Source organism: Urocampus carinirostris, chromosome 5 (genome assembly GCF_059441175.1).
Source record: "Urocampus carinirostris isolate Australia breed hairy pipefish chromosome 5, RoL_Ucar_1.0, whole genome shotgun sequence".
Taxonomy (NCBI): domain Eukaryota; kingdom Metazoa; phylum Chordata; class Actinopteri; order Syngnathiformes; family Syngnathidae; genus Urocampus; species Urocampus carinirostris.
In genome coordinates this window covers 42,484,101-42,498,833 of record NC_142353.1, presented here as the reverse complement: position 1 = coordinate 42,498,833, position 14,733 = coordinate 42,484,101, and the positions used below count along the sequence as shown (strand labels likewise).

At 41.5% G+C, this 14,733-nt stretch overlaps 1 protein-coding gene and 1 long non-coding RNA gene across 4 annotated transcripts in view; one reads left to right on the top strand and one right to left on the bottom strand.

Moving 5' to 3' along the window:
* The window catches only part of ppp3cca (protein phosphatase 3, catalytic subunit, gamma isozyme, a), a 95,710-nt gene extending 94,409 nt beyond the window's left edge, over positions 1–1,301 (top strand). For 2 of the 3 annotated variants that reach the window (XM_088336899.1, XM_088336897.1), the window contains one exon: positions 668–1,301. In XM_088336899.1, coding sequence (XP_088193025.1) covers positions 668–828 — 161 coding nt within the window. In that variant the 3' untranslated portion in view covers positions 829–1,301. The remainder of the gene's footprint in view (positions 1–667) is intronic. The other variant, XM_088336898.1, reaches the window with a different exon arrangement.
* Positions 1,302–11,915: 10,614 nt separating this feature from the next.
* On the bottom strand, positions 11,916–13,388 carry LOC148366457 (uncharacterized). Its single transcript, XR_015850583.1, has 2 exons — positions 12,716–13,388; positions 11,916–12,567 (listed from the first exon to the last, which is right to left on the bottom strand). It is a non-coding gene; the product is annotated as an uncharacterized LOC148366457 (long non-coding RNA).
* Positions 13,389–14,733: the final 1,345 nt, after the last annotated feature.

Here is a 14,733-nt window from a genome sequence, read left to right as displayed (position 1 = left end):
TTGGGATCAAGGAGTCGCAGGTTCGATTCCCGACTCCTTCGTGTTATATGGGGCGGCAGTGGCTCAGGAGGTAGAGCGCTCGTCTTGGGATCAAGAGATCGCAGTTCGAATCCCGGCTCCTCCGTGTTACATGTCGAAGTGTCCTTGGGTAAGACACTGAACCCCTAATACCCCCAATAAGCAGGTTAGCGCCTTACATGGCTGCAAGGCCGCTATTGGGAAATGTGGAGCACATTGTAAAGCGCTTTGGGAAGTCATTGACTTGAAAAGCGCTATAGAAATGCAAATCATTTCATTTCATTTAATTTCATTGTCAAGGTTCCAAATATCTGATCATGCAAGAGAACCACTAAATATGAAGTACCCCTACATGGTTTTTGACATTGCCTTGAGTGTTTGTGTCTTTTTTAACTCGATATTATATTTCGTCTTCTCACCTTTTCCATCCGCTCTCGGCGGCTTCTCTGGAACACAACCGTAAGTCAACCTCGCACGAAGTGTTCGATTGTCCTCGCTCGTCCTACGGCTTTTGTGCATGTGTCGTATTCACTCCCCTGTCTGTGCTAGTTAAAGCAAAAGAAATTTTACAAGGACACGTAGTTGAATAGCTTTTTCAATCCGCTGTCTGTCGCTTCTAGGAATTCAATGCTCTCTTTTGTCCCCGCAGCCATCCAAGGATTCTCCCCTACCAGGAAGATTCGTAATTTCGAGGAGGCGCGTGGCCTGGACAGGATAAACGAGAGGATGCCGCCCCGTAAAGATGGCCAGCAGCCGGACGGAACCACCGTTAACTCCGGCGCACCCAACAAGAACGGAACGGACAAATAAGCCTCGCTCGTCCCCGCCTCGTCCCTGCCTCGTCCCGATTCTGTTTTCCTGACTCGTCCCTCTCCACCTCCACAAACCATCTCTTGCATGCAAAAGGAGATCACCCTGCTAGCAAACGCCTCTAGGGGATAAACAAGACAAACCAACATCGGGGAATGTTATTTATTTAAAGAATTGATTCGATGTGTCATAGCAGCTGTGATAGGATGAAAACATTATGCAGTTGTTGTACACTGAAGTCCATAATGTTTCACATCATAGTTGGTATTCAAATTAGAGCAAAATATGACGTTTGATTTAGTAAGCTTTGGGGGTGTCCAACCTTGTTTTTTTTTTTTTTTAAATGAAATGAACTTCATTTATATAGCGCTTTTTAAGTCAAGACTTGCTTATTGGGGATGTTAGGGGTTCAGTGTCTTACCCAAGGACACTTTGACATGTAACCCGGAGGAGCCGGGATTCGAACTGCAATCTCTTGAACCCAAGACGACCGCTCTACTTCCTGAGCCACTGCCGCCCGCCTCCTTTTTAAGTTTTTTAGGGCTGCTTTTTAACTCTTGAAGAGTGTTTTTCTCTGATTTTGAGGTATATGAATGTGTTTTCTAGAAAACATGCAGGGTTGGGTAGGGTTACTATAACTTGATTACTTACTGGATTATATGGTGCAAACCCACCAAAAATAGTCTTTTGTCATGTACTTTTCAAATATGAGGAACAGGGAAGTATAAGGTGTCACGGTTGCCATGGCGCCCAATTGGCCCTGCCCGTGTGGCGCCAGCTGCAGCTTGTTTATAGATTGGCTCCCTGTCAGTATTTAAACAAGTCCTGTCAGGCCCCTTTTGTTGGTCCGTCTACGAGTATATGTTTTTACACAGCAAGCCCTTTTTTGCCTGTCCTGTTTTTTGCTCCTGTTTGCCTCCCGTTACGACCTGTTTGATCTAGACCACGTCTGCTCTCCCGTCCCGAATTACGATCCGTTTTTGATCTCAACGGGGTTGGGTAGGGTTACTTTAACTTGATTACTTTCAATTACTTTTGGATTACTCCGATACCAAATATGCTAATAAAAGACAAAAGAAATCAAATATGAATAAAATTACTAAATTTTGTGCAGGCTTGGGGAGTAACGGAATACATGGAACGGCAAAAATGATTTTGGCAAGCTGTTTGGATTTATTTTCATTTTGTTTCTGTCGCATTTTATGTCAGTTTTGCCGGAGATCAAAGAGATCAAAGCCAGGAGAGAAAGCTTACCACGTGCTGTGAGTCATCATTTTATTCATATTTAGTTTATCTTGTCTTTTATTACGGGGGCGGCAATAGCTCAGGAGGTAGAGCGCTCGTCTTGGGATCAAGGGATCCCAGTTCGAATCCCGGCTCAAAGTGTCCTTGGGTAAGACACATTTTTCACATCTAGGGTAACTTACTTAACGGCCTGTAAAATATGGTGTTGTCATTCTGGTCTAGAAGAGTCTTTCTGGGGAAAATGCTGAGTCAACAAAACCAAATGTGCTGAGTCAGCTCTTTAGGGGCATTTTTTACGTCTGAGGTAACCTATCTGCCTGTGGAAGAGAAATTTCTCAATCAACCCAAACCTTAACACAGTATTGATTTAAATAATAAGCATATAACCGTGATTTTTAGTCATTGTTTGTATGTGTGCACGTCAAGGAAAGTCGCAGTATGAAAACCATTTCATTATTATATTAAATTGTATTTGTATCCATCCATTATCTGCACCGCTTATCCTCAGTAGGGTCGCGGGGGTGCTGGAGCCCATCCCAGCTATCTTCGGGGAGTGGGCAGAAAACACCCTGAACTGGTTGCCAGCCAGTCACACGGCACACACAGACGACTCACTCGCTCATTTATGGGGAGAACATGCAAACTCCACACAGGAAGGTTCGATCTCATGACCTCAGAACTGTGCCGCGGGTGTGCTCACCACTCATCCGCCGTGCTGCCCAGTATATTTTCAATGTATTTCTTTTTTGTTCATCCACAAAAATAGTGGGTGAGCGCAAAAGCACCCGGGCCGTAGTTTGGACACCCCCGGGCTGATATGATTTTCTGTTTGTGTGTGACAAAGTTGAATTCTGAATTCTCTAGCAGACACACTCGTTTTTAATTTATTTTAATTTTGGGGGTCGAGATTTGAACCGGCGTACTCTGCTGACATTGTATTGGGCGGAGGAAGTTCTATTTTTTACTTTCAACAGAAACGTGATGTCTTATGAAATGTAAGTTATGAAATCCTCTCTATTCTAATTTATGAAGGGAATTAGAAATAAACTGCTTTTTTTAGGTGTGCTGTAGGCATAATAGTTGTTCACATCGTGGCATCGGGCCCAAAAGAGGACATTTTTTGCCCAAGATGCATACGAGCCCCCTCTCAATTTGGGCTTTTGTTTTTGGGGTGACATATTTCCGTATTTAGAGCAGGGATGTCAAACTCCGTGTGGCTATTGGGCCGGATCCAGATTTTCTGATTTTTAGGTGGGCCAGATTGGTAAAATGTATATATATAATATATAGCGCTTTTCAAGTCACTGAAGACTTCCCAAAGCGCTTTACAATGTGCTTCACACTTACCCATTCACACACACACTTACACACCAATAGGGAGTCAGCCATGCAAGGCGCCTACCTGCTTATTGGGGGCATTAGGGTTTCAGTGTCTTGCCCAAGGACACTTCGACATATAACACGGAGGAGTCGGGAATCGAACCAGCGACTCCTTGATCCCAAGACAACCGCTTTACGTCCTGAGCCAATGCCGCCCCAAGCTTGATATTTCAAAAATAACAACTTAATAATGATTAGAAGTTGGGTTAATTAGATTCAGTCAACCACTGAAAAAAGGCATTTTCCTAGTAAATCACAATGACCCCAAGACGAGCGCTCTACCTCCTGAGCTAAAGAAGTTTTTAGCTTTGTTTTTCAGTATTAGTATTAGTATTTTCCCTTTAAAACAGCTTTTTCGAAAAAATCTACCCTGTTTTTTAAATTTAAACAAATAATGGATATATAGTAATATATACACAGACTACTCACAAACAAGATCTAGCGTTCTTAAGTTGAATTTGTTCGTAAGTTGATTCAATGCTATATTTTGTATCTTTAAGGTTTATATAAATATGTTTAAGGCTTGTGTAAGTAACCTGTATTCTTTTGTACTAAAAAAATAAACATTTCATAAAATAATATGCTCTATAAAAATAAATAAAGTTGAGTTCAACTTACTTTTGGAAGATGGGCTTCAAGAGGTCCTCCTCTGTGGTCGAAAGTGGCCGAAAAAAAAGCCATCCGACCGTTTGCTCAACCGCATCAAGCTTTCTTATTACACTTTCATTTCAAGAGAAACGGCTCGCCTTTTCTTTACACTTTACGCCAACCACATTGAACTGATGCAATGCTGGAGATACAGTATAGAATGTTAACACACGAAATAGAAAGAGGAACCGGATTTCTTCTCCGGGGTGTATGCTGGGTGACTTCTCACAGCGCCACCAGCCGGTAGTGGCGGAAAGAAGCACTACAGTAATGTCCTTTTCAAGACACTGAACATTTCGAGTGGTTCGAAGTCTAAATTTACTCATAAATGGCTCAGTTATTACAAAATAATATACTCTGACATGCATTGTGTTACAAAATAAAACGCAGTATTAAACAAGCACGTTTTTTTTTTCTTCATATTCTGGGGTTGGATTGTTTCTCACGTGTAAAAATTGAGTATTTGATCAAATCTACTGTTTTTTACAGTTGGCATGTGTGTATTTATCCCCAAAACGATGGGTTTATTGTTTAAACTGGTATAAGAACCAGAACCAATTTATACAAACCCAGTATAAAGACGAGCGCTCTACCTCCTGGGCAGCAGTAGCTCAGGGATCAAGGGATCCCAGTTCGAATCCCGGCTTGTCCGTGTTACACGTCGAAGTGTCCTTGAGTAAGACACTGAACCCCTAATACCCCCAATATGCAGGTTAGCGCCTTGCACGGCCGCTATTGGGAAATGTGAAGCACACTGTAAAGCGCTTTGGGAAGTTATTGACTTGAAAAGCGCTATATAAATGCAGATCATTTCATTTACATGTCGAAGTGTCCTTGGGTAAGACACTGAACCCCTAATAACCCCAATATGCAGGTTTGCGCCTTACATGGCTGCACGGCCGCTATTGGGAAATGTGAAGCACACTGTAAAGCGCTTTGGGAAGTCATTGACTTGAGAAGCGCTATATAAATGCAGATCATTTCATTTTCTCAACACTGCCCTCTAGCGGTCGGATAGAGGGCTTGATTTGCATTTATTTTTAAAAAAAAATCATAACTTGATTAAATGACGTTTTTAGCATACCCAGGCTTGATGAAACCATCCATCGGAATGGATCCGGCCCGCGTGCCGTATTGTTTGACATGCCCGATTTAGAAGTGTTGCTTTAAGACAGCTGTTCGGGTCTCCATTTTTAGTATACAAATGTGTGGGAAGAAGTTTTTTATTTTTAAAAAAACATAACAAAAAAAAAGGGACATTGCGACTTAAAATTCACAACATACGGATGTAATGGGATCTTTTCTAAACACGACACATTTACGTCAGAAATACTACAAAAACATACTACAATAGAAATACTTCAAAAATAATTATACAAAAATACTACAGAACTACCACTACAGTACTACCATAAAAAAAAGATACAACTACAGAAATTTTACGACAAAAATACTACAAAACTACTACAGATGTACTAAAAACATACAATTCTCCCCGCATAATGGTGTGCCGGCTCCTCCCATGGGTGTGCCAAGGAAGCCCCCTGAGCTTCACCATTTCATAGACGAGCGTCCCGATGTCTGAGGTTCTCAAAACAACACCGATAATACAACTAATTCTTCATAAATACCGCAAGAAATAATACCAAAAAACATACTACTATGGAAATACTTGAAAAATACTTCTACAGAAATAAGACAATACAACTAATTCTTCATAAATACCGCAAGAAATAATACCAAAATACCACTATGTATATCCTACAAAATACGACTGCAGAATGATTCCAAAAACTACTTGAAAAACATAGAACTACAGTAATACTACAAAAGTCCACGATGATTGAAGTACTTAAAGCATATTATATTTGCTTGAATTGCGATCTGATGAAAGGAATCCATTTCCAATCGAAAGACAGGGAGATTTCTTCCTGAAGGAAAATAGGGGATCGGTCTTAAAGCTTGGGCCCGTGGGTCTAATTTTGGAACCTTATACAACATACATTATACAGTTGCAAATATATATTATACATGGTTACACATATTTACAAAGAAAGCCTGTACACCGAAAGAGTTTTCAAAGCTTTAATAATAATAATATAACTTTCATCCCAAACCTTGACTGTGACAGGTAGCAACACGCTACTCGCGACACGCTCGCAAAACAGTAAACGGGTCTGTTAAAAAAAATATACCGTTTTCATCTTCCTCCTTTTAACTGACGCCTTCAAAGTCGTCTTCCTCTGTATCGGAAAGAAACTTTGTCCTATGGACGTCGTCCCACGCTCCCTTATCCCCAAACATATTCCAAAACACGCTAGCAACACGCTCGCACACCGAGAGAGATAGAAATGGAACTGACGAAGGCTTCACAGGACTGCAATCATACTCGCCTTCTCTTTTTTGAAGCTTGGTAGTCGCTGTGATTTTCTGGTGTTTGTGAAGTTTTCCTGTGGCTTGCTTCTCACCATCTTCATTTCTGAGCAACCCTTTAAGACTCTATTTCACCGGTTACTAGCACCGGAGGACGAGTCGGGCCACTTACATGTGCAATATTTTTTAAAGGGAAAAAAAACAACAGTCCGTCCTGATTTTAGGATTTTTTTGTCATATATTGTACGTAGTAGTTTATTTATACGCGACCCAGAGCCTCCTCTTACATTTCAACTGGTGCTGTTATCAGGGTTGGGTAGGGTTACTTTAACCGGATTACTTTCAATGACTTTTGGATTACTCCGATACCAAATTTGCTAATAAAAGACAAAAGAAACTACCGTAAATTCCGGACTATAGAGCGCACCTGATTATAAGCCGCACCCACCACGTTTTAAGAGGATAACCGCTTTTGTACTTACACAAGCCGCACCTGTTTATAAGCCGCATGCGCCCACATTAAAACATGTAACACAATCACAAAATTAACCCAAACCCGACTTTGAGTCCCGCGATTGTAACTGAATATAAAGTACACAGTCCAAAACACAGCCGGCGAAATATACGGAAAATGATACCGGTACTTAAGGTTTGATGCAGAGTCCGGGTCCCGTTGAAAATAATCCAAGGAAAAAAAATGTATATTTCCAAAGGTAAGGGTGGGAAAAATATATATCCACTATTGTCCGCCGCATCCACAAATACGTCTCACCTTTACTCCACTTCCCATCAGCCCCCGTTGTTTTCGCCCTTTCTTTTTTATTCGCCCGTGGAAAACATATCAGAATAAGTCTCTGAAATAAATACATTACAAAAATATACAGTTGCAAATACATATTATACATGGTTACACATATTTACAAAGAAAGACGGTACACCGAGAGAGTTTTCAAAGCTTTAATAATAATATTATAACTTTCATCCCAAACCGTGCCTGTGAAGGGTAGCAAAACGCTACTAGCGACACGCTCGCAACACAGTAAACGGGTCTGTTAAAAAAAACATATCGTACATATAGAAATCACGGTAAACCATCCTCATCTTCCTCCCTATAACTGATCTCATCAATGTCGTCTTCCTTCAGTATGGGAATGAGACTTTGTCATATAGAAGTCGTCCCATGCTCCCTTATTCAAAAACACGCTAGCAACACGCGCGTAATGTAAAGTTTACGTGCAGTAGCTCTGTTTCCTTCTTTATCGGATTTCTCGATTGCGTATAGCTTGAAAGCTGCGTCATGTGCCTTTCTTTATGCAATTTGCATGATGAGGATATGTCTACGCTAATTTCATTTGTGCACAAGCTAAGAAGTTGCAGTCTTCCTCGGCGCATATATTCCACCGGTCTAAATCTTACCTTTTGTACTCGAGCGCCGCTGGCGGCTGTTGGAAAAATTACATAAATTGGCCGCATCACTGAATAAGCCGCAGGGTTGAACGTTTGGGAAAAAAGTAGCGGCTCATAGTCCGGAATTTACGGTAAATATATAATACATGTAACTCCAAAAATGATGTTGGCAAGCTGTTTCCGATTTATTTTCATTTTGTTTCTGTCACATTTGACGTTAGTTTTGCCGGAGATCAAAGAGATCAAAGCCAGGAGAGAAAGCTTACCACGTGTTGTGAGTCATCATTTTATTCATATTTAGTTTCTTTTGTCTTTTATTAGCATATTTGGTATTGAAGTAATCCAAAAGTCATTGAAAGTAATCCAGTTAAAGTAACCCTACCCAACCCTGGCTGTTATATACCCGACCCTTGGTTTTCTGGCACGGAAGAGGGGCAGAGCTTTAATGAAGAAATATTCCTCGATTTCATTCGGTGAGTAGTTTGCGCTCGTGCTGTGCAACTCTGGACGCACTTCATGTGTTTTTAGGGGTTCTACAGTCACGTTGTGCAATGTTATTAACTACGAGTATTGTACTTTGTTCTGCGGTACACGACAAAGTGTTGAGTTGTGAGTTCATGTTCATTTAATGTTTCTTTTAAAAAGCTTTCTCGGGTAAACCATGCAGTATAATTACTTATACTGTACAGTACGTCTCTTGCAGAATGTAAAAAAATGAAGGCGCTAACTTCGAATCTTCTGGAGTCTTATAGATGTATCACTTGGAAGAAATAAAATTTAAATCCTGTGTTTTATTTTATTCTTACATTGGATTCACTGTCATCTTACCAGTTTTGGGAATTACCGTATTTTCCGCACTATAAGGCGCACCTAAAAGCCTTTATTTTTTCAAAAGCTGACCATGCGCCTTGTAATACAGTGCGCCTTATATATGGATCGATATTAAGTCGCAAAGTCGAAGTCGTCCGTAGTGTATGCTGGGATATATATACCGGCGTTTCATTTCCTAACCAATGTGTCAATCATCATTTGAATCAGTCACTATTGGCTAAAGTTATTCGGAGGTAAAGGGGGCGGATCCTTTTTATCATTTACAGGCTCGCGTAGGCTAAAGGGGCGAAACAAAGCCTGCAATTGGCCGAAAAAGATGAATGTGAATCACAGGTTGGGTTGCACTACGGCATAGAGAAAACGTTTTTTTACTATTCTGTATTTGTAAATATTTTACTCTCTTGGATTTACTACACTCACGGTTGTAAGAAGACCATGGTTGCGTATCATTATTGAACGTGATGGCTGCAAGAGAACTTAGGTGAGCTATGCGGCTTTATATTTTCCCGGTATCTTGTTTTGGAACGATCTTGATGTTTCTGCGATGAGTCTATTTTTAAACTCAATTCAATTCAAAGTGTTTATTGTCATATGCACAGTAAAAAATTCTTACTTTGCTGTCCACACAGTAGCCAGCAAAAATAAAATGGAAACTAAGAAATGTTTGGCATTTCTTGAATCAAGACTTTAACCTTCCGAATGATAATAAGTTTGACTGAACTATCTGACTGTTTTGTCGACGTTCCCATTGTAGCGCCTTATAATCCGGTGCGCCTTATGTATGGAAAATATAGAACCAAAAACTATTTTGGGGGGTGCGCCCTATAACCCGGTGCGCCTTAGAGTGCGGAAAATACGGTAATTGACTAAATGTACCGTTTACCAAATGGTTCGAATTAGTTAACTGACTCCATTAACCAAACACAACCTACATTCACCCAACAAGTTATGCGCACTCGATTCTTGAGGGAAAAGATGAACAAGAGAGCCGCCATTTCCACATAGGAGCAAATTTAATTTCATTAGAATAGAATAGAATAGAATATACCTTTATTGTCATTGTTACAACATGGAATATATTGTGACAACGAAATTGGACGACCCCAGTTCCACATTTTACAGTGTGGATAAGGAAAACAAAGAGATAAAGGAACAAAGAAGATGTTTTAACTGTCTTTGTTGTATAGGCTTTGTTTTCCTCCGGAGGGGGGGTGTATGAGGGGGTGAGGGACAGACAGAGATGGGCGGATCCAACTAGATGTTTGATCTTACTGTACACACGGTCCAGTGTTTTTCCCTAATTGCTCAATTGCTCTCATTAGCAATGTAACTAAGTGTACTCCATCGAAAATGGCCGAATTAGTCGAAGTAGTGTCGTCGGAGTCTCTGGCAAGCCTTCTCTCTCCAGTCCTCTAGCTTCTGCAAAGCCGACTTTACTTCCTCAGAAGGCTGGCCTCCTTCAACATCTGCAAAAAGCTCCTGAAAATATTCTATGAGACAGTAGTGGCAAGCGCCCTCTTCTATGCGGCAGCGTGTTGGGGAGGCAGCATCAAGAAGAAGGATGCCTCTCGTCTCAATAAACTGGCTAGGAAAGCGAGCTCTGTTGTGGGCAAAGAGCTGGACAGCCTAACAACAGCAGCTGAGAGACAGGCACTGAAAAAGCTGAGGTCGATCATGGACAATCCATCGCATCCGCTTCACAGCATTATCTCCGGACAGAAGAGCAGTTTCAGTGACAGACTGCTGTCACTGTCTTGTACTACGGACAGACTGAAGAGTTCTTTTCTTCCTCATGCCATGAGGCTCTTTAACTCCACCCGGCAGAGTAAAGGCCCACATTAAACCACACCACCTACATTGGATCTTACTGCATTATGTGTTCTGTGTAGCACTATTTAGTTAATCTATATAACATGCTAAAGTGGGCATTTGCACGTCACACTGGGTATTTGTATATTGTTTTCTTTTGGCTTTATTATTGTATTGTTCTCAGCTCAGGGATGCTGCTGGAAATGTGAATTTCCCTTAGGGGATGAATAAAGTATCTATCTATCTATCTATCTCCTCTCGGCCCACGTCTTTCCGCAAGATGGTGTGCCTGCTCCTCCCATGGGCGTGCCAATGAAGCCCAACGTGAGCTTCACAATCTCAGAGACAAGCGTCCCGATGTCTGTGGTTCCTCAAAACAACGGAGAGCGTTGTCGGAAAGCCGACATTTTCACACAGGGGCAGATTTAATTTCGTGAACAATTTAACTACGTGTACTCCATCGAAAACGGCCGAATTAGTGTCGTTGGAGTCTCTGGGAAGCCCTCTTCTGAAGTCCTTTAGCTCTCTCCTATTCACCATCTTCTCCCCGCATAATGGTGTGCCGGCTCCTCCCATGGGTGTGCCAAGGAAGCCCCCTGAGCTTCACCATCTCATAGACGAGCGTCCCGATGTCTGAGGTCCTCAAAAACACAGAGCCTTTCTGCGTCATCAGGGCCTTTCTGCGTCAACAGCGTCTGGGTGTGCTGATTATCTTATCAGCAGTACGTCCCGTTCCTGCCGTTCCTGTAAACAACATCTTCCACCAGCCTGCCCTGACCTTGTACTACAGCCCAGTCAGTGAATATCTTTTGTATTAAATGTAATTTGTATTCAATCGTATAAAATCCTTTATAGTCAATGTATAAAATCATTCACCAGGTTACAAGTCAAAGGGCTGCACGGACCACAGACTATTATTACACCATCCCCTGATCTAGAACCCATGTGAGGGTAAGGGAAAAACTCAAAAACCTCAACATGAGGAAAATGAAGAAACCTTGAGAAGGGGCCGCACATGAGGTAATCTCCCCCTCCAGGATGACCAGACTGCAATGGATGTTGCAATAATACATAAAACACATTTTTATTGTCAACATAAAATTTAGGTCCATTTATATGCTATAGAATAGAAACGTGTTTTAAGCCTAGATTTAAACAGTTCCACTGATGTTGCAGATGAAATTTAAATACATTCTCTTTTTTGAGTTTAAAGAGCCCCTATAAATTCAGTAACAGGAATGGGGAGAGGGGAGAGTGACTTCCCTGTCGATATTTTTTCTTTCTTTTTGTTAGTCTATCATGAATATGGTGAAAGTAAGAACTTCATACATTCTCTTTATAGAAGAAGGCTGCTTCAAGTACGGTCCAAACACGGACCCAAACCCCAAGCAAAATAAAAGAATGAAGAGTTTATTCAGGCGTGTCTAAGAAATGCACTTACTTGCACATGCATCATGAACTATATTACAGAGGCTGCAATGATGACATAAGCCAAGAGATTTAGGGCTGCATGTAAAGGTTCTAAATTCCGTACAGCTTTAAGCTAAGGATCTTGGGTTGTCTGATAAAAAATAACGTCCAAATGTTGATGCTTTTTTTTGGGGTTGCTTATTTATAACACTCCACAAAATTAGGGATTGTGTGGACATGTTTATCTGCATAGCCATTATTTACAAGGAGTCTCATAGACCATAGATTATTGCAAACCACAGCCTATAATTACACCATCCCCTGATCTAAAACCTACATGAGGGCAAGGAAAAACGCAAAAACGTCAAGTCAAGTCATGTATGTTTGTAATGCCCTTAATCACAAGGACTCTCAAAGCGCTGCACAGACCACATATTATTGCAAACTACAGACTATTATAACACCCTCCCCTGATCTAAAACCTACATGATGGCAAGGAAAAACTCAAAAACCTCAAGTTAAGTCAAATCATGATTATTTGTGACACCCTTAATTACAAGGAATCTCAAAGCGCTGCACAGATCACAGACCATTGCAAACTACAGACTATTATCACACCATCCCCTGATCTAAAACCTACATGAGGGCAAGGAAAAACTGAAAAACTTAAAGTCAAGTCAAATCATGATTATTTGTGACACCCTTAATCACAAGGAGTATCAAAGGGGTGCATGGACCATAGATTATTGCAATCTTTAGACTACACCATCCCCTGAACTAAAACTTACATGAGGGCAAGGAAAAACTCAAAAACCTTAAGTCAAGTCAAGTCATGATTATTTGTATAGCCATTAATCACAAGGAGTCTCAAAGGGCTGCACAGACCACAGACCATTACAAACTACAGACTATTATGACACCATCCCCTGATCTAAAACCTACATGAGGGCAAGGAAAAACTCAAAAACCCCAACATGAGGAAAACGAAGAAACCTTGAGCTAATCCCCCCCCTCCAGGATGACCAGGCTGCAATGATGTGCTATCTATTTATTCATATTTCGAAAAAACAGTGACCTCATTCCACATATGTCAATAACTGCCATTTGTCATGCTACCAGTGATGATATAAACCTTTATCGGTAAACCTTGCCATTAGTGCAGCACATTAGTGACCTTTGCACTTTAACTGTAGCCACTGCAGAATCATTTGTCTCATGTTTCCATAAATACTTTCAAATAGAAGCGTTACTGTTTCGTTTGTAGTTTAGAAGACACTCAAAAAAAGGAGAAAATACATCAATTCATGTTTAACTTGCAAGGAGAACAGGAGAGCACTATATACAAAAATAATTGTTAAAAGCCCTCCCCTTAGCCCTTTGTTTTCATTGAATCTCCTAGGTTACAGACAGTAGATCTGCACTAAAGGGTGTGGGTATCAAAGAACAGCAAAACTATTGGCCATGATGTAAACAGGGCATAATAGTCAAAATAACAACAGTGCGGGAAAAAATGGAACTGGAATCGTGCGATCTCTTGCAGGTGTCCGATATTAAAAACGTATCATTTACCAAACGATTCAATGACATCCATCCATCCATTATCTGCACAGATTATCCTCAGTAGGGTCGCGGGGGGACTGGAGCCCATCCCAGCCATCCTCGGGCAGTGGGCAGGGGACACTGTTTAATGACATAACATTCCAAAATGTATGTTTTTAAGTACTAGCGATAACACATGTTTTTACCCTAACTTAGTATTTTTTTTTATTAAAAAGTTCTTTTTAATAATATCTTAATTTCAAAAGAAGCTCAACAAATTAATTGTGCTATATACAAGATTTGCAAATCAGTTTCTGTCACCCTGACCAAAAAAGAAAAGTGGGCTGGTCTTACATCCTGCATCATCCCAGTCCCAAAGAAATCAAGACCTGAGGAACTCAACGACTTCAGGCCGGTCGCCCTGACATCACATGTGATGAAGACCATGGAGCGGCTGCTGCTGCACCACCTGAGGCTACAGGTCCGTCACGCCATCGACCCACTGCAATTTGCTTACCAGGAGAAGGTGGGAGTGGAGGATGCTATAGTATACATGTTACACCGATCCCTCTCTCACCTGGATAGGGCGAAGGGGGCTGTGAGGATTACATTTTTGGACTTCTCCAGTGCCTTCAATACCATACAGCCTCTGCTACTGAGTAGGAAACTGACAGAGATGGGAGTTAGCTCACACCTTGTAGAATGGATTACTGACTACCTGACAGGCAGACCCCAGTATGTGAAACAGGGGGGCTGTACATCGGACACTGTGGTTAGCAGCACAGGATCTCCGCAGGGGACCGTTCTCTCTCCGTTCCTATTCACTCTATATACATCGGACTTTAAGTACAACTCTGAGTCCTGCCATGTGCAAAAGTTTGCCGACGACACTGCGATCGTGGGATGTATCAGAAACGGGCAGGAGGAGGAGTACAGGAAATTGATTCAGGACTTTGTCCGATGGAGCGACGCAAACCACCTGCACCTAAACACCACCAAGACCAGAGAGATGGTGGTGGACTTCAGGAGAACCAGAACTCACCCGGTTCCTGTAACCATCAAGGGAGAATGTGTAGAATTTGTCCAGACCTACAAATACCTGGGTGTGCAGCTGGACAACAAACTGGACTGGACTGCCAACACAGAAGCTCTATGTAGGAAAGGGCAAAGCCGACTTTACTCCTTCAACATCTGCAAAAAGCTCCTGAAAATATTCTATGAGACAGTAGTGGCAAGCGCCCTCTTCTATGCGGCAGCGTGTTG